At 42.5% G+C, this 18,801-nt stretch overlaps 2 protein-coding genes across 12 annotated transcripts in view; one reads left to right on the forward strand and one right to left on the reverse strand.

Moving 5' to 3' along the window:
- Positions 1 to 12,489, forward strand: part of LOC125641790 (uncharacterized) — a 44,459-nt gene extending 31,970 nt beyond the window's left edge. The window contains exons 7-10 of the mRNA XM_075131986.1: positions 1,857 to 1,952; positions 4,869 to 10,735; positions 11,161 to 11,340; positions 12,096 to 12,489. The gene's annotated coding sequence lies outside the window, so the exon portion shown is untranslated. The remainder of the gene's footprint in view (positions 1 to 1,856; positions 1,953 to 4,868; positions 10,736 to 11,160; positions 11,341 to 12,095) is intronic.
- Positions 1 to 18,801, reverse strand: part of CCDC18 (coiled-coil domain containing 18) — a 66,038-nt gene that overhangs the window by 6,775 nt on the left and 40,462 nt on the right. For all 11 annotated transcript variants that reach the window (XM_075131623.1, XM_075131624.1, XM_075131626.1 and 8 more), the window contains 7 exons: positions 18,377 to 18,590; positions 16,383 to 16,482; positions 13,772 to 13,888; positions 13,178 to 13,321; positions 11,128 to 11,331; positions 9,281 to 9,418; positions 268 to 468 (listed from right to left, as the gene is read on the reverse strand). In XM_075131623.1, the coding sequence (XP_074987724.1) occupies positions 268 to 468; positions 9,281 to 9,418; positions 11,128 to 11,331; positions 13,178 to 13,321; positions 13,772 to 13,888; positions 16,383 to 16,482; positions 18,377 to 18,590 (1,118 nt within the window). The remainder of the gene's footprint in view (positions 1 to 267; positions 469 to 9,280; positions 9,419 to 11,127; positions 11,332 to 13,177; positions 13,322 to 13,771; positions 13,889 to 16,382; positions 16,483 to 18,376; positions 18,591 to 18,801) is intronic.

The raw sequence follows: 18,801 nt of genomic DNA on the forward strand, positions 1-18,801 counted from the left end.
GTATATTAACTCATTGTGGACTGAACGGCTCTGACACAATCCACTCATACAGCATGTGTAATCCTCTGCCGCTCTCAAATCCAGTTCTTCCACATGGCAGAGTAAAACTCAGGCCTATACAGTAACTCTTCTAGGTACTTCTCATTCCTTGTAAAAACAAACATGAGGTAAAACAGGGTAATTAATTTGTTGGCATAAGGGAGCCTTTGTTTTTGTCCACAGACACCTTAAATGTCTCATGTACAACACATTGCTGTGTTAACTTACCTTCACAAGCAGTGCTTCATTTGCAGCTTGAACCATTTCATTTCTGGCCTGAAGTTGTTGCTGAAGATTATTGACAGTGTCCTGAGCCTCTTCTAACTCCTGCTGCAGCTGCTGCAATTGTCCACTTAGATGATGAGAGCCAGATTTCTGGCTGGCTGTGGACATCTGCCACCTTTCCTGATTGGTCTGATGTGCAAGCTTCTAGAAGTTTTAAGAAATAAAGTGAAAAAAATTATACAGATTTTGTTTTATGCCAACTTTCCTAAATACTATTCTTTCTCATTTCACATAATATATGTATAGACTGGAAGGGGTGCAAGTAACAAATTTCAAAACTCATCACCATTAACACATCAGGGGGTTTTGACTAAGAAAAAATGGTTACTAACCTTCCTTAACTGTTGTTGTTCGAAATGTGTTGTACATGTTCATTCCACACTAAGTGTGTGCATGCCCTGAGTAGTCGCCAGAAATTTTTTCCCCCTCAGTGGTACTGGTCAGGGTGGCTTGAGCACCTTCTGCTGATGCGCACTGATAGTGCCAGAATAAAGCGCCCAGCTGACCCCGCGCCGCCTCCGTTCCTTCTTTCCGGAAAACACTAATGTAGAGGGGCAGAAGGGCAGGTCGTGGAATGGGCATGTGGAAGACATCTTGAAAAACAACAGTTACGGAAGTTTAGTAACTTTTTTTCTCTTCGAGTGACTGCACGTGCATTTCACGCCAAGCGTCTCCCAAGCAATTGAATAGGTGAAGGAGTTCATGTATACACACACCCACTGCAGAACAGCTTGGCAAAATTTGGCATCATCTCTGGAATGCTGAGTAATGGCATACTGGGAGGAGAATGTGTACACACCAATAACCCGGTCACTGCTTTACAAGTGTCCTGAACAGGAATCTGCACTATGAATGCTGCGGAGGATGCTTGAGACCTTGTGGAATGAGCAGTCAGAATAGCTGTTGGCGAAACATCTGCCTGATCGTAACAAGTGCAAATACATGAAATAATCCAGGATGAAATTCTCTCTAAAGAGATTGGGATGCCTTTCATCCTGTCAGCCAAAGTTATGAACAGTTGGATAGACTTTTGGAATGGTGTAGTTCTTTTTATGTAGAATGCTAAGGCTTATCTAATGTCCAGCTTCGGGTAGAATCAGTAGGCAGACTGACAGATTGCTAAGAAATTGCAAAAACAGTTTTGGAGGGGAAACTGGGGTGAGGGCAAATACATCTTATCTTTAAAAGAAGACTGTGTACAGAAGTTCTGAAGTGAGGGCACAGAGCTTTGGCTGAAGTGTTGGCCACTAAGAAAACCACTTTTCAGGAGAGGTATAATAAGGAGCACGTTGCCAAAAGGTTCAAATGGCAGTCCCAAAAGCTTCGATGAGACCAAGTTCAGGTCCCAGGGAAGAACTGCTTCTCTTACTTGGGGGTATGACCTTCCTAGGCCTTTGAGGAATCAGACAGACATGTCATTTGGGGAAGAAAAACAAACAAAAAAACCACGAGTTACACACCTGCAGGTGGAAAGCTATTATTCCTGCAAGGTGAGCCTTGATTAAGGAGATTGCTAAACCTTGCTGTTTCAGGTGCAGTAGATACTCAAATATGTCTTGTATGGACGAACATGTGGGTGAGACTCCACACTGGGACACCCAAACAGAGAATAGTTTCCACTTAAAGAGGTAAGTAGCTCTGTTGGAGGGCTTTCTACTACCAAGTAGGACCTGACAAACTTGCTCTGAGCAATCCTGCTCTCCGGGATTTAGCCATGAAGCTTTCAAGCCATTAGATGAAGGGAGTTCAGGTTCAGGTGGAGCAGCTGATCATGGTCCTGGGAAATCAGATCCAGATGCAACGGAAGCGTGATTGGAGTTGCCTCAGAGATCTAGAAGAGTGGAGAACCAGTGTTGACAAGCCCATGTTGGGGCTATTAGAATAACCTGGTCTAGCTTGATCTTTAGCAGCACTCTGTGCACCATAAAGATGTTCCAGCTATGGTAGTAGAAAGGTATCTGTGATAGAACCCAGACTGTGCTCCTTACAGGAACACAACTGGTGACAACTCTTGTTGTACATATTTGCAAATAGGTCTGTCTTAGTCCCCCACTGCTGGAAAATGTCTCGTGCCATATCTGGGCACAGGGACCACATGTAGTGACTGGAAAAGACCTACTGAGGTGATCTGCCAACTCATTTTGCATTCCCGGAAGGTAAGATGCTTCAAGGTTGATTGACTGGGCTATGCAAAAGTCCCATAACTGCATTGCTTCATGATAAGAGGGAGGAACAACCTCCTCCTGGCCAGCTGAGTTAAAACATGGCTGCAGTGTTGTCCATGAGAACAGCCAAGTTTCTGCCCATAATGTGCGGCAGGAAGGCCTGACAGGCCAGGCAAACTGCTTTCAGTTCCCTGATGTTGATGTGGAGAGAAAGTTCCACAAGAAACCAGAGGCCGAGTTTTGAGAGCCTCAGGTGAGCTCCCCACCCTAGCACTGACACATATGAGACCAAGGTCATTAATGGTTGAGGGTGTACAAAGAAAACACTTACACAAAGCGTAAGTGGATCCAACCACCAATTGAGGGAGATGAGGGCCTGCTGAGGTACGTGAGTACAGTGTCCAGATGGTGGTGGTCTGGCCAAGTACATTGAGCCCAGCCACAACTGGAAGTATCTGAGGTGCAGCCTTGTATGTTGTACCAGGTAATGCACGAGGCCTCGTGACCTAAAAGTCTAATACAATTTCGAGCTGTTGTGAATGGATGACCTTTGAGTGCATTATCATCAGGGATCCAACTGAATGGAAATTTCCCTCTGGGAGGTAGATCCTGGTTTGAGAAGGGTCAAACACTGTCCCACTTAACTCTATCCTCTGCATCGGAGTGAAGGCAGACTTTTCTGCATTTATCAGAAGGCATACAGCCTTGAATGTTCATAGAATCATAGGAGATTAGAGTTGAGAGAGACCTCAGGAGGTCATCTAGTCCAACCCCAACTAAATCATCCCAGCCAGGGCTTTCTCAAGACAAGCCTTAAAAACCTCTAAGGATGGAGATTCCACCACCTCCCTAAGTACCCCATTCCAGTGCTTCACCACCCTCCTAATGAAAGTGCTTCCTAATATCCAATCTAGACTGCCCCACTGCAACTTGGGACCATTGCTCCTTGTTATCATCTGCCACCACTCAGAACAGCCTAGCTCCATCCTCTTTGGAACGCCCTTTCAGGGAGTTGAAGGCTGCTATCAAATCCCCCCTCACTCTTCTTTTCTGCTGACTAAATAAGCCCAGTTCCCTCAGCTTCTCCTCATAAGTCATGTGTCCCAGCCTCCTAATCATTTCCATTGCCCTCCGCTGGACTCCCTCCAAGTTGTCCACATCCTTTCTGTAGTGGGGGGCCCAAAACTGGAAGCAATACTCCAGATGTGGCCTCACCAGTGCCAAATAGAGGGGAATAATCATTTCCCTCAATCTGCTCGCAATACTCTTAATGCAGCCCAATATGCTGTTAGCCTTTTTGGCAACAAGGGCACACTGCTGACTCTCATTCAACTTCTTGTCCACCGTAATCCCCAGGTCCTTTTCTGCAGCCAGTCGGTCCCCAGCCTGTAGCAGTGCATGGGATTCTTCCCTCTTAAGTGCAGGACTCTGCACTTATCCTTGTTGAACCTCATCAGATTTCTTTTGGCCCAATCCTCCAATTTGTCTAGGTCACTCTTGACTCCATCCCTACCCTCCAGCAAATCTACCACTCCCCCTAGCTTAGTGTCATTCGTGAACTTGCTGAGAGTGCAATCCATCCCATCATCCAGATCAGTAATGAAGATGTTGAACAAAACCAGCCCCAGGAGTGACCTCTGGGGCACTCCACTTGATACTGGCTGTCAACTAGACATGGAGCCATTGATCACTACCCATTGAGCCAGATGATCTAGCCAGCTTTCTATCCATTTTATAGTCCATTCATCCAATCCATACTTTTTTTAAACTTGCTGGCAATACTGTGGGAGACCATATCAAAAGCTTTGATAAAGTCAAGGGATACCTCGTCTACCACTTTCCCCATATCCACAGAGCCAGTTATCTCATCATAGAAGGCAATCAGGTTGGTCAGGCATGACTTGCCCTTGGTGAATCTATGTTGACTGTTCCTGATCACCTTCTTCTCCTCCAAGTGCTTCAAAATGGATTCGTAGAGGACCTGCTCCATGATTTTTCCCGGGACTGAAAGTTGACTGGATGAGTTGAATGTTGGACACTACCTGAGCCCTGGACTGGCTCTTAGCTAGCCAATCATCCAGATAAGGGTAGACATGCACCCCTAACCTCCAGAGAAAAGTGGACACTACTGCCGTGCACAGTGCTCAACACCCAATGGTCCGGGGTGATACGGGACCACACACTGAGAAAGTGGAAAAGGCGATTTACAAATAAAGGCGAAAGAGTCTGGCATCACAGGAACTGGTAGAAAGTCCTCGAGCATCCCATCAAAATACCTGCTTAAAACCCCCTGGATGACTGGGGGGGCAGGTAGTGATATTGAGGTAAAAGTGGGGGGTGGCCTATGCCTAAAACCTCTGCTTCTCTCTCTCTCTGCAGATCCTGACAGCCAGCCAGGGCAGAATACCAGATGGCTTTTGAGGTCTGTAGGGCTTCCTTGAAAGGAGCAGGTGTGTATAATCCAAGGGATTTAAGGGTCGCCCTGGAGTCTTTTAGGCCATGCAGTTTTGCATCAATGTGTTCTGAAAAGAGTGAAGCTCCTTCAGAAGATAGGTCCCGTTGGAGTCGAGAGGACTGTAGCCACGAACTCCTGCACACGACCACTGCCAAAGCCAGGGACTTGGCTACAGAGTCAGCCGCATCCAAAGCAGCTTGCAACAAGGTCCTCACCACTGATTTTTTTTCCCCTTGTCCACCCGTGAGAACTGTTGCATAGTCTCTTGTGGGAGCAAGTTCTTGAACTTCTGCATGGAGTCCTACATATTAAAATAATACCTGCCCAGCAGCGCCTGCTAGTTTGCAATTCTGAGTTGGAAACTCCCAGTAGAATAAACTTTCCTACTGAACAAGGAAATTTGAGTGTTTTGATTTTTGGGGTTTCATCCTGATGACCCTGCCTTTCTCTCTCATTGGCAGCAGCTACCAGCAGGGATCCTGGGCGGAGGATGGGGGTACAGGAACTCATAACCCTGGGCAGGAACAAAGTATTTTTGTTCAGCCCTTTTAGACGTGGGGGGAAGGGACATGGGGGTCTGCCACCAAGTCTTAACAGGGTCATCATAATGGCCTCATTGAGAAGCAGAGCTACTTTTGAGGGGTCCACAGTGGCTAAAATGTCAACCAGGCTATGGGAGGACTTTCTCTACCTCCACCTGTATGCCCAGATTTAAGGCCACCCTCTTCAACAACTCTTGGTAAGCCTTATCATCTGGGGGAGGCAACACTACCCCTCCTGAGACTGCCTCATCGGGAAGGAGGCCAGCACCAGCTGTGGAAGCTCTTCTCTTTCTTCCTCAGCAGGATCTGGTTGAGCTGGTTCATGCAGTTCGGCTCTGGGGTCAGTACCGGAGTCCAGACCAGGCTATGTCCAAGAGGACAATAACCCCTTTCTTTTTAGGTCACCCAATAGGCACACCTGGAACAAGCCCTGGAAACTGGGGAAAACCCCAGGGGTTCCAAAAGGACCACTGGACTGGCACAGGTCCCCAGTGACCTCCTGACCATGCACTCGATGGTACTCCTGTGTCTGGATGCACTGAAGGGTGGAAATGCCTGGAGGAGTAGCTAGAGAGAGGCTCCTTGGATGGGAGGAGTAAGACCCAACCTCCAATTCAGTCTCTCTCCAATGTCCATGGTGGTTCCATTCCTACCAGTGCCAAAGACCGGTACCATGGTTTCCCTTTTGACAGTACCGAAGGCATAGTACCAAACAATGACAGGATCCAGTGGATTCCCTCCTGTCCATTACGCACCAATAACACTGAATCTTGTATTGCCGGTAATACCAGTACCAACAGCAAAAGAAATTATCTGGCAGCAGCAAACGCCATGTGATTGGTACCAATATAGTATCAGTACTGTGCTGTGTGCAGATGTTAACAGCTCTTCCAGTCCTGGACTCGACAGTGCCTGCATAGGCGTCAGAGTCAACGGTGCCAACTTTTGCAGTACCAAGACAGAAGAGTAGAGTGCAATCTAAACCAATCTGATCTCCAGGCCTGGCCATCTTCAGTGCCAGGGATCACCCCCTCTCAGCCATCTGGGATGGTGATCGGTGCCAGGACTCCAATACGGTAGGAGGAGCACTCCTTACTGATGGCAAGGCACTTGGTGACAAGTCTGACCGGCCTGGCTCTGACGGAGGTCTCAGTGCTGCCTCCATAAGCAAAAATTTTAGCGTGGTCTCATGGTCCTTCTTTGTGCGAGGCTTAAAGTCCCTCCAGATCCGGCAATGGTTCCCAACATGAGCTTTTCCCAGGCACTTCAGGCAGCTTGAGTAAGGGTTGGGCAGGGGCATAGCCTAGTTGCAGGAGGCGCAGAGCATAAAGCCTGGTCATCAAAGCATGCCTCGGCACAGGGGAATGGAAAAAACTCTTCTAAAACACGAAGTTACGGAACTTCACTAAAATTAGCTAAAACTGACTAAAAACTAACAAACTAGACAGAGAAGAAAAGACAACTGAGAAAGCAAAAGCAAGGATAGCAATTCTAGCGACCGTCATGGGCAGTAAGAAGAAACTGAGGGGGGCGCAAGGGGTGTCAGCTGGGTGCTTTATACCAGTGCTATCAGTGTGCAGCAGCGGGCACTCAAGCTGCCTCAAAGGGTATCAAATCAGTTTGCAGTATCTGACAGACATGTTAATGGAGGTATTAATTGATTTCTTTTATGGTAGTTGATGTTCTTTCAGACCAAGCAACAGCCATAGAAAGTTTTGAAGGGGATCAGATCCTCTCTAGAATAGCTTTCCCTATATCTGAGAATGTTTCTGTAATGCCATATTTTATCCATCTTGAAACAGTGGAATTAAATTTTTTTTAAAATCGAGACATTTGTGATGAAAGGACACAGAGGATGATTTCCTAAATTGTTTTTTTCACTTCAAGTATATCTTCATTGCTTTCCTCACATCAATCTTGTGCCATGTTTTTTCTTTTTGGTGTTGGGGTTTGGGCAAAAGTGTGGCAATGCAATTTCCTATGTGGTATGAAAGGCTGTACTGCCTCCATATAAGAATGATTTGTGAATATGAAACACAATCTTGTCCTTATGGAATATGTAGCAGGGTTTACATCTTAGTAAGACAGATTTCTGAGACTTGTCTTGTTGATGTGATTCCTACTAAGAAGCAGATTTTATTAGGTACAAATGATAGAGCCTGATGTCTCTAGTTAAAAGGGGTGAGGTGCAAGGGCTTGTAGTCGGGGGGTGAAGTCCAGAAACATAGATCTGACTGATGTTTTGGATAGGTACACTGCCTTTACAAAACTAGACCCCCAGAGATGGTCCACTAGTGATTTGAATAAGCATGTATTTATAACACCTTCAAATCTCAGGACCTGAGACATCACGATGAAGCAATTAAGACAAGTCCAGACTATCATAAAGAAAATCTAAATGAACTGAAATGCCTGGTTTCTTTGAGTTAATTTCTGTTTCTTAACAACTACCAAGAGCACTCTGTCCAGACTTGTGTAGACAGACCAGGTGGATGGGCTGCAGGAGAGGACAACAGGATTTAATCACCTTGGAAGAGTATTCATCCAGGTTAGATTTTTAATACACAGGCTGTCTGGGTCAATTAATCTGGGTTTGGATATCGGAGCAGACCCTGTGATAGGAGATCCTGCTGGCAGGGAAGATGTACTGGGTAAGCCCTATAAAGAGAAAAACAGCCTTCCCTGACAATTAGGAGTGAGGAGTATTATCTGGTTTTTGTACCATGGTTCCCAAAAGAGAGAATAGGAGGAAAGGGAGAGAGGACCTGGTTGGTCTCTTGGACATTTTCTTTGGTTTTTTTGTTTGTTTGTTTCTTTGTTTGTTTTTTCCTCTCTCCTTTTCTCTTCTGTGCTTTGGATTCTTTACTTTTCTTTGGACTTTTGGAGGGATCTTCCTTTCTGGAAACAGTATCCCCTTTTTCTGGTTAAGGCTTTTCAGTAAGGTCTAGTCTAAGTGAGTGTCTAAGTCTTCCCCTTTATCAAAAATATAATTTGAGATATATTGCAAGCAAATGTCTTCATAAGGATTCACTTCTTATTCCCAAAAGTTCTGGAAGTCTGACAGTATATGTTGGATTATTTCACCAATGACTCAATTACTCATTAAAGCATGTGAGAGGGGATCCCTTCAGATTTCCCTTTTAGACCAGGGTTTGCAGGGATATCCTGACTACCTGTGAAGACTTCCTTGGGAACTTAGATAGACCAGCCTGTTGAGTAGTGAGGAGGCTTTTGGAGGCATCTCCAGGGGAGTCTCAGCTCATAGACCAAGAAACAAAGGCCAAAACCTGCATTCCAGACTCAGAACCTCTACCCCGGCTGGGCAAGGATAACCAGATTGGGAGCAGTTGTTGGCAAAATTCCCCATCTGCAGCTCCAGAGAATGTTTATTCTCTAATGGAATACTATTTTAGCTTAGGCTTTTCTTTTGCTTGCTCCACGATGAGGAGGAGGAAGTGGCTAGTCAGCAGTTCCATAAGTGGTACCATTCAGAAAATGCTCCAAGATGGACAGAAAAAGTTGCATTGGTGGGTAGATGATTATTCACTACTGTTCCAAAACAAGCTGTTGAGCACAAGTACCGTGGGAGCGCTAAATTGCTGCTCTATCTGCACTGCTGGATGCAGAACACTGGCAGAACGGACGTGGCCAAGCCAGAGAGTCTTGGGACAAATTTCAACTGCCTTTGATATCTGCATGGAAAGGTGTGCAGTTGGTCTGGACTGAGTGGAGGAGAAAACACATGTAGCACAATACAGTAAAAATGCTAGGGTCAGTTCAGTTTTATCTTTTACCTCCTGCTCATAAGCCTCCTTCAATGAGTCTATTTCTGATGAAAGCTTTTTTATCTCGGCTTGCATTTTTGCTTGTAACTGAGCTTCACGTGCTTGGGCAGCACCCAGTTCTTCTGCCAAACGGTTTGCACGAGCTTCCTATAAGATAGTATATAATAAATGTTAATGGCACTTTGCACTTATATGGCACCTTACATCCAAACATATTCATTAAGACTGAACTTTTTTTTCCCATTTTATGCAGTGACAACGATTAAACATTTACCTCAGTTGTCCACACTGAGTCAGTAGCAGAGCAAGAAACAGAACCAGAAGCCAGTAAGCCACAACCAGTTTCTTTTTAGGTAGTTTCTAAAGCAAATCCAAGCCAATTGAATAGCACCAGAATATATTTATATTCATTTGACTAGGATTTATTTGTAATAAACATGGTACTGGCCATTGTGTCACCATGGCCAGTACCCCCAAATGATTATTAAATCATTAGAAACAAGGTTTTATTTATTATTCAAATCAGTTTCTTTAACACAATTTTTTTTTTAAAGTTAATTTGTACTGTTCATCCAAAGCAGTTCTAATAGATTCAGCTAAAACAGTGTGGCTGTGCAAGTAGGTATTGCCAGAGACTAATGACTGGCACAGGAGTAAATTAAATTAAATGTCACGTTCATTGAAAATATTTCATCATGACCTGTAAGGTTCACTCTCTCTTGGTATTTCTGTGGCCATTATCACTGTAGTATCTGAGCACCTCTCAAACACTGATATATTTATCTTCACAACATCCTTGAGGTAGGTAAACATTATACTCATTTTACAAATGGGGGAGAGAGGCAGAGAGATGAAGTTCACAGGCAAGAGTCAGGATCAGAATCCAGACCTCCTGAATCTCAGCACAGTGTCTCAAGCATAAGAGCCTCCTTCGCCTCTTTAATCATTGGGTCTTGCTTTGCAATAAAGTTACAAAACCCCCTACTGTATACCCAAGGCTCAGTTATAGCTTTTAGAATAATCCCTTCCTGAATTGTCCTCAGTGTGAGGCAGAGGCTAAAAGTTATAACTCAGCCTCATGCACATACAGTAAGGGTTTTTTTTAAAAAGTTTCATTGCAAAGCAAGACAGTGATTAAGGAGCAGAAGGATGCTAATGTGTTTAAGTGAAGCACAATCCCTCTGGAGCATGGTGGGAGTGAGGTAGGGGAATATACATGGTGCATGACTACCTCTTAGGAGGATACAGCATGCATGCCCCTCCTTCCCACCCTCTTTGGAGGTGGCTAATACTCTCGGGGCACTAAGAGGGACCAGTATTTTGTTCAGCAGAGCTCAGGAACTGAATCTGAGTTTGACCCCATGCAGGGAGAAGAAGAAAGAAAAAAAAAAGAGGAAGATTGGTTGAAGGCGCCCCTGCAAGAGAGTCACCCTCTATCTACTTCCTAGTAGCTAGTTTCCATATGTAAATATTTCAATTAGTTCCTTTTTGTTTTATGTACCAAAGGGACCTAGATTTTATTAAAAATAAATAAATAAATAAAAATCTCCAAGTCATTAGTATTTTAAAATTAGGGCATTTTGGGTTCACAGACACCCATATTTGAAATCTTATTGAAAGTCTAGGTTTTTGTTTAGTTGTGTTTCAATTCCAATCTGTCTTTTTTCTTAATTTTATAATAAAAATCAGCACAATACTTCATTGTCAATACAAAACTAAATACATGTATCTGTGCTGACAACTCCATACACCAAATAAACTGTATAGTCCACTTTCTAAAATCAACATTGTTCAATGAGTAATTCTACTCCCACTTAAAAGCAAAGCTATTTTGAGTATGTTACATGTTTGGTCACCTTTTCTTGAGACAGATGATTCATTTCTTCCAGTTCTTGTGAGAGTCTGTCCGTTTCTCTTTGAGCCTGAACCAACAGCCGGCGAGTCTCCAAAAGCTCCAAGTGAATGTGCTGCATCTGTTCTCGTTCTAGCCTCAACTGCTGACCTAAATCTAATGCTTCCTTGTACTGGTCTGCAATGCACTTCTCCTGATCTTTCACTGTCTGTAATAGGTAAATAATTTAAATTCTTAAAGAAAACAGATATTGAATTGTTTTTGAAATCAATGCAGCAACCCTTTTTGATTCTATTGATTCTTGGAGATTACAAAAGAAGATAGCAGATCAGACCTGTGGTCTATGGCAAGTCCTATCTATTCCAGTACTAACTCTCCAAAAATGGCCAGTACCAGATCTTCAGAGGAAGGTGCAAGAAACCCTACAGTGAACATTTTATGAAGTAACTTGCCCATAATAGAAGCTTTTTTCTAACGCACATCAATTAGTGCTTGGTTCATACCCTGAAGCACAAAAGTTTATATCCCTTCTAAAATGAATTAGATAGGATACAATATTTGTGTTCTCATTTTCCATATAAATGTCTTCTTTTTTCTGAATCCTCTATAGCTCTTGGTCTCATTGATATCTTGTGGCAATGAGTTCCACAAACTTTTTTCATGCTGCATAACTAGCTATTACATTTTAAAAAATTTTTAATGTTTTGCCTTTTCAATTGCATTTCAATGAAACCCATTTCCCTAGCTAAGTCTGAAGGTTGCTAGTGCCTAAAACAAGCAGCAAGATTGCCTTAAAAGTCCCACATAATGAAAAGTTTGAGTGTGTGCTTTGGAATCCTAGTTTAATTTATGGGATTCATGATTCTGCAGATAAATACCAGGAGAAAAGTATAGAACTCTATTTTTGAAGCTTATACTCAAATAAATTTGTTAGTCTCTAAGTTGCCACAAGTACTCCTTTTCTTTTTGCAGATACAGACTAACACGGGTGCTACTCTGAAACCTGTTTTTGAAGGGAGATTTTGAAGTCTATTTAAGCCCATGGGAGACCCCTCCATTTTGTCTTCAGCTGGCAAAGGAGATAGCCTCTCCACCCCCAAGGATACCTGAAAGAAACTGGAACAAAAGAGAGTAACTACAGGGGGTGTGAGTGATTGCTGGACCCGGACTAGAAGGAGATTAGTCTGTAAAAGGAAGATTACTGGAACTGGTGAGGTTTTGTCTGTATTCAGTTTTATTAGACATAGACTTGTGGGTTTTATTTTATTTTATTTTGCTTGGTAATTCACTTCGTTCTGTTACTACTTAGAAACACTTAAATCCTACTTTCCATATTTAATAAAACTCATTTTTTACTTATAATTAACCCAGAGTATGTATTAATACTTGGGGGAGGGGGGGAAGAGGAGGGGTGGCAAACAGCTGTGCATCTCTCTCTCTGTCACTGTTATAGAGGGTGAACAATTTATTAGTTTACCCTGTATAAGCTTTATACAGGGTAAAACAGATTTATTCAGGGTTTGAGCCCCACTGGGAGTTGGACACCTGGGTGCCAAGGACAGGAACACTTCTGTAAGCTGCTTTCAGTTAAGCCTACAGCTTAAAACCCACAAGTCTATGGTTCAGACCTGGGTCTGGGTTTGCAACAGGCAAGTGGGTCTGGCTCAAACCAGGCAGGGCACTGAAGTCCTATGCTGACTGGGCACAAAAGCAGGGGCAGAAGTAGTCTTGGCACATCAGGTGGCTCCGAGGTGATCCAACCCGTCACAGGAGACTGGGAAGATCTATACACAACTATTTCTAAACAACTGGTTACACCAATACCATAACAATCCAATAATGAAAATACAATAAACTTCAGCCAAGAACTCCAGCAAGTAATTTCAGTAGAAAAAGCATACCTTCTTGAAAGCATTACATTAAATGAGAAGATAATTTTCTTCCGTTGTTGACTTGTTTATTTTACTAAGCAATAATTAGACTGAAGACAAAGAATGTTCAGCTAATAAACTAATAAATCGGAAAAAACACATTTATCCAAGAAAACAACTTACTTTTTCAATATCTGTTATTCTATGTTGTTTTCTTTCAATTTCCTTTTTTAGTTGATTTATTTCTTGATCTCTCTGGAGCAGTTCGAACTCTTTTTCACGAATCTCATCTTTAGAACGCTGTAGCTTGCAATCTAAGCTCTCAATCTAAATACAAAAAACATTTAAAGTCAGAAGAACAGCTTTCCCCCCCGCCCCGCTTACGGTACACCATGAAATCCTGACAAATTCAAAAATTAGAAGTAGTTCAGAAACTACATCTGCCTTTGAGTTTCCTTACCAATTGATGATATTTTACCAACACATTTTCCTATTTTAAAGAATGATTTAAGGTGTATATTTTAGGAAGTAACAAGGCTGGCTTCTCTTAACATAGCACAATTTTTATTTTTTTTTAAATTGGTGAACTCTAAATAATTTCTCTGGTTAAAAAAAAACACACCCAAAAAACAAAGAAACCTCCAAACTATTAATATCATTTTGGTCTTATCCTAGGCCAGCTCTTGCTTGCATCCATTCCCCAATCTCATACTGATACTAGGTTATTCATTCTCCCATGCTAGCCAGATTTTATTTTAAAATCATTAATAAAAATACCTGTTTATTGCGTTCTTTAATTTCTAACTCAGTTTTCTCCAAACTACCTTCTAATCTAATTATTTTTTGTTCCATTTCTCCCCTGTGTTCACGAATAGTCATATCCAACTGGGTAACCTAAATATAAGAAAGAAAGAGAAAAAACAACAACACTGTTTTGAAATAGTATTTAGAAATTTAGAAACATTCTTTTATGGAATATAAAAGAATTCAACACACCTAATGAAACTAATCCCTTTTCGCCCTGAGAATGTGGTCCCAAGTGTAATTAGTGAAACGGATCTAAGAATGGATTAGAGATCTGGCATTTAGAAATCTATTCTTCGAGGCCAAGTAAATAAAGAGAAGGAAAAAACAATTCTAATTCCATAATTTCACACATCTTGTCCATATCTCAACACAGAGAGCACAAGACAGAATGGTTACTCAGCTTTACACTGAGTTATTTGAGTAGATCAGGGTGGCCAGCCTGAGAAGGAGCCAGAATTTACCAATGTACACTGCTAAAGAGCCACAGTAATACGTCACCAGCCCCCCATCATCTCCCTCCTCTCCCAGCACCTTCTGCCCACCAGCAGCCCTGCCAATCAGTGCCCCCTGCACCTCCCGATCAGCTGTTTCGTGGCATGCAGGAGGTGGGGGGGGGAGGGGAGCAAGATCATAGCAGGCTCAGAGGAGGGGGTGGGAAGGGGTGGAGTGGGGGCAGGGGCCGAGGCCTGTGGCAGAGCCAGGGTTTGAGCAGCGGGCACCCCCCAGCACATTGGAAAGTTGGTGCTTCTAGCTCCAGCTCCAGAGTCTATGCCTATACAAGGAGCTGCTTATTAACTTCTGAAGAGCCGCAGGTTGGCCACCCCTGGAGTAGACTCCAAGAATGAGGATCTATACTGACAATGTGCCTACATAATGCACTAAAGCAAAAAATGGCCCACAGCTCCCATTGGCCAGGAACAGCAAACCATGGCCACTGGGAGCTGCAAGCAGCTGTACCTGCAGACACTCAGCATCTCACAGCCCACCAGGGGCTTACCCTGAACAAGCTGCAAACCAAGTTTGGGAACCCCTGATCTAGTCAAATGTGCTCAGATACTGAGGACAGGGATACCGGTCAATAGATAGCATTTTTAAATGCAGGTCTTCATCCAATTTATCAAATTCTGACAGGAAGTTGCCTGTGTCAAAGTTATTACTATAAATGAAGAAAAGTCTTGGGGATTTACAGAAGGGTTTTGTTCTATTAAAGTAGTAGTTATGGGCCCTCTTAGCACCCAAAGTGTGTCACCTGACCATCCCCTGGTAACAGGCGTAGCTTGAGGAAAGTGACCATTTTAGGAATTAATTTGGGAGGAGTATACAATACCACCTTGTCATAAAAATAAAGGGAAGGGTAAACACCTTTAAATCGCTCCTGGCCAGAGGAAAAACCCTTTCACCTGTAAAGGGTTAAGAAGCTAAGACAACCTTGCTGGCACCTGACCAAAATGACCAATGAGGAGACAAGATACTTTCAAAGCGGGCGGGGGGGGGGGGGGGGGGGAGACGACAAAGGGTTCTCTCTGTCTGTGTTGTCTTTTTGCCTGGATCAGAGCAGGAATGCAGGTCGGAACTCCTGTAAAGGGTTAATAAGCAATCTAGTTAGATATGCGTTAGATTCTGTTTTGTTTAAATGGCTGATAAAATAAGCTGTGCTGAATGGAATGTATATTCCTCTTTTTGTAACTTAAGGTTTTGCCTAGAGGGATTCTCTAGGTTTTGAATCTGATTATCCTGCAAGGTATTTACCATCCTGATTTTACAGAGATGATTCTTTTACTTTTTCTTCAATTAAAATTCTTCTTTTAAAGAACCTGATTGTTTTTTCATTGTTCTAAGATCCAAGGGTTTGGGTCTGTGTTCACCTATGCAAATTGGTGAGGATTTTTTAATTAAGCCTTCCCCAGGAAAGGGGGTGTAGAGCTTGGGGGAATTTTGGGGAGAAAGACATTTCCAGGTGGGCTCTTTCCCTGTTATATTTGTTAGACGCTTAGTGGTAGCAGCAATAAAGTCCAAGGACAAAAGGTAAAATAGTTTGTACCTTGGGGAAGTTTTAACCTAAGCTGGTAAAAATAAGCTTAGGAGGTTTTTCATGCAGGTCCCCACTTCTGTACCCTAAGAGTTCAGAGTGGGGAAGGAACCTTGACACACCTTATTCTCATATCAAGTTGGGTGAGGAAAGTCAACCCATTTAAGCTTGACGCTCACAGACCATTTTAGCTGATCTAATGGACATGATAAACAGTCTTTGGGGCAGGTGACAGAGAGAAAATTCCTCCAGAGGCTCTAATAGAGTCCATCAGCTTGGTCAGCACTAGGTTGAAGCCTCACAAAGATACACAGAAAAAATTTAGACATACCCTTTACAAATGCCTCAATGGTAGGCAAACAGACATAGAATCACTTGAACTGGAACACAATATGCAGCTAGGATAAATGAACTGTATTGAAAAAGTCCTCATTTCTTGAAACGTACCAAGCGGTCTTAGTGATCATTAGAGCATTAGTAAACGCTGGACTTGTTATACTTTAAATAAACACTCCATAGGATATTCTGGTAATATGCTTAGAAAGATCTAACCTGAGCTGCTCTTTGTTTCAGTTCCCAGTTCCTTTCTTTCAATGCCTGATCCATGTCAAGAAGTTCTTGCTTTTTGTCCTCAATTTCATCCTTACAGTACCTGCAATTTCCATATAAAAACAATGCAGATGTTCTCTCTCCTTTATAAAGCTAGATCTCACCAGCTCCCTTCCCAGATTCCAAAAAAATCAAGTTTTCATAAATCTGATAGATGTTATAGTCTAAAACTCCAAATGTTTTTTCTTTTAAAAATGTTTGTTAATTTAATTTTGATCATACTTAGCATTCTCAAACCCAACTTCCTGGTTGAACAGTTTCTGCCTTGGTGCTGCTCTGATGACATAGCGCATCCCTTCTTCTGACTGTACATCTTGGAGGGGAGAAATCTGAAAGTGGGTGTGATACATGGATACTTGAAAAAGGAGAGAGTGATTCCACCACTGCCTTATCTGGAGCTTCCTTATCTCTTGAGGCCCCTGCTTCTCCCTGTTGCCTGCCCTAATAGTAGCTTCTTCAGGCTTTACTTACCAGCCTCCTTGTCCCCACACTGGTGTCAGGTGCTGTTGCATGCTCCATTCCTGTTTTCATATGGTTTGTATGGGTCAGTGGAGAGGAGATAAGAAAAAGGATGGAGCATGCAACAACAAATGGTCCAATGGGGGGTGGGGGGAGTGGAAAAGCACGTTTACATGGAAAACAATTAGGTAAAGCCTTTACAAGCCACAACTGTGATAGATAAACAGATGGAAAGAGTAGGTACCTCAGGAAATGAAAAGACTCCTTCCCCTCGCCCCTAGTGGCTTTGCCTAAGCACCAGAGATGGAAGATAGAAGTCTGATGTCACTGGGTCCCTCTGTTCTCTCCTCCTGATAGTGGTGGCATGCTGCACCCTGTGGTTTTCTCCCCCATGCCATGGCCTCCTTTAGGACATAAATGACGACAGGGCCATACATGGACAGACAGAGAGTAGTGCTGCTGTAAGTGTCACCTTCTATATCAACAAAGCAACTCCCAGGCAGACCCTTTCTCAACCAGGAATTTTAAATTACAGCTGTCAATTTAAAACTTCATTTATTTTATAGCGTACTCATGGTGTAACACACTTCTTAGCTATAGAAGCATTCAGAGTGCTTGACTGAGCAAACTGAATTAAGTTTTCTTTGAATATACACCATGCCAGCCAAAATTTTGCAACTGGGTTATCTAAAGTTAGGTAACTAATTCTGCATTTAAGCACCTAAAACGTAAGTGGCCTGATTTTCAGAATGCTGGGCACCTACTTCTGTGGATGCTTTGGCTACTTAGCACCTCTGAAAATATGGCCACTTATGTTTTAGGTGCTTAAATGTGGATTTAGGTGTGTAACTTTAAGCACACACATTTGCAAATGTTGGCCTCTGTTCTTTATTACAAGCTTAATTATTTTAAAGTATAGGTAAACTTTGAACTGAGCAAAAAAACCTGAATGCTTTTCACGACTATCTTCAGAATGGAGATTTCCCACTAACTTTTCTATTAAAATTATTTCAGAACTACATTGCAATAAAAAGTGTATACTGAAAGTTTCATTAATTTGCTACAGTAAAGGTTAAACAGTTGTATTGTACAAGACCGTCATTGTTTTTACTGTCATTTAACAGCTTTGGACTTGGGCAAAATATTAACTTTTTTTTGTTATTGTTATTTTTAAGGCATTCCCAAAAAATACTTTAATCTTAGTATTTTCATTTTTAGAAACTAAAAATAAACTGAAGAGCTACTTCAATGAGTTATCCAAGGACCATGAATTTTATATATATAAAATTTTATATACAATTTATATATATATAAAATTCATGGTCCTTGGATATATATATCCATCCATCAGATTATAGGGGACTGCTAAAAGATGGGAAGCACCATCAAAACCAAGAGGCATGCTTCACTGTTCCTAAAACAAAACAAAAAAAATCACTGGGATTAAGTCTTCAAGACCTGAATAGGAGTTAGCTCACCTAAGTTCGTCTGTTAGATCCTTGATAGCAGCATACTTCTCCTCCAGAGAGAATTGTGCATTCTGTAGCACATCTCGCAGTTCCTGTAATTGTCTCAAAGTGATTTTTAATTCTCCATGGGCATTTTGTAGTTCAGCCTCTAGCTCGTCTATTCTGTGTAAAGCATCCTTTTGCTCAGTCTCACTCTGAAGCAGTTTATCTTCCAGATCACTCACTGTTATGTGAATAGAAATTGAAAAGAAAGGGTACTCACCAGTAACTGGTTCTTTAAGTGTCACCTCTACATGTTAATACTTGCAGTATGCACCCACCCCCAACGTCACTGAGCTTTGAGGACATTCTAGAAAAGCGGAGTCCCATTCAAGACTGCATGACCAATCCCTCTGTGATGCTATGAAGGTTGTGCACTCCCCAACCTCCTCACT

The sequence above is a fragment of the Caretta caretta genome, chromosome 8 (genome assembly GCF_965140235.1).
Source record: "Caretta caretta isolate rCarCar2 chromosome 8, rCarCar1.hap1, whole genome shotgun sequence".
In the NCBI taxonomy this organism is placed as follows: domain Eukaryota; kingdom Metazoa; phylum Chordata; order Testudines; family Cheloniidae; genus Caretta; species Caretta caretta.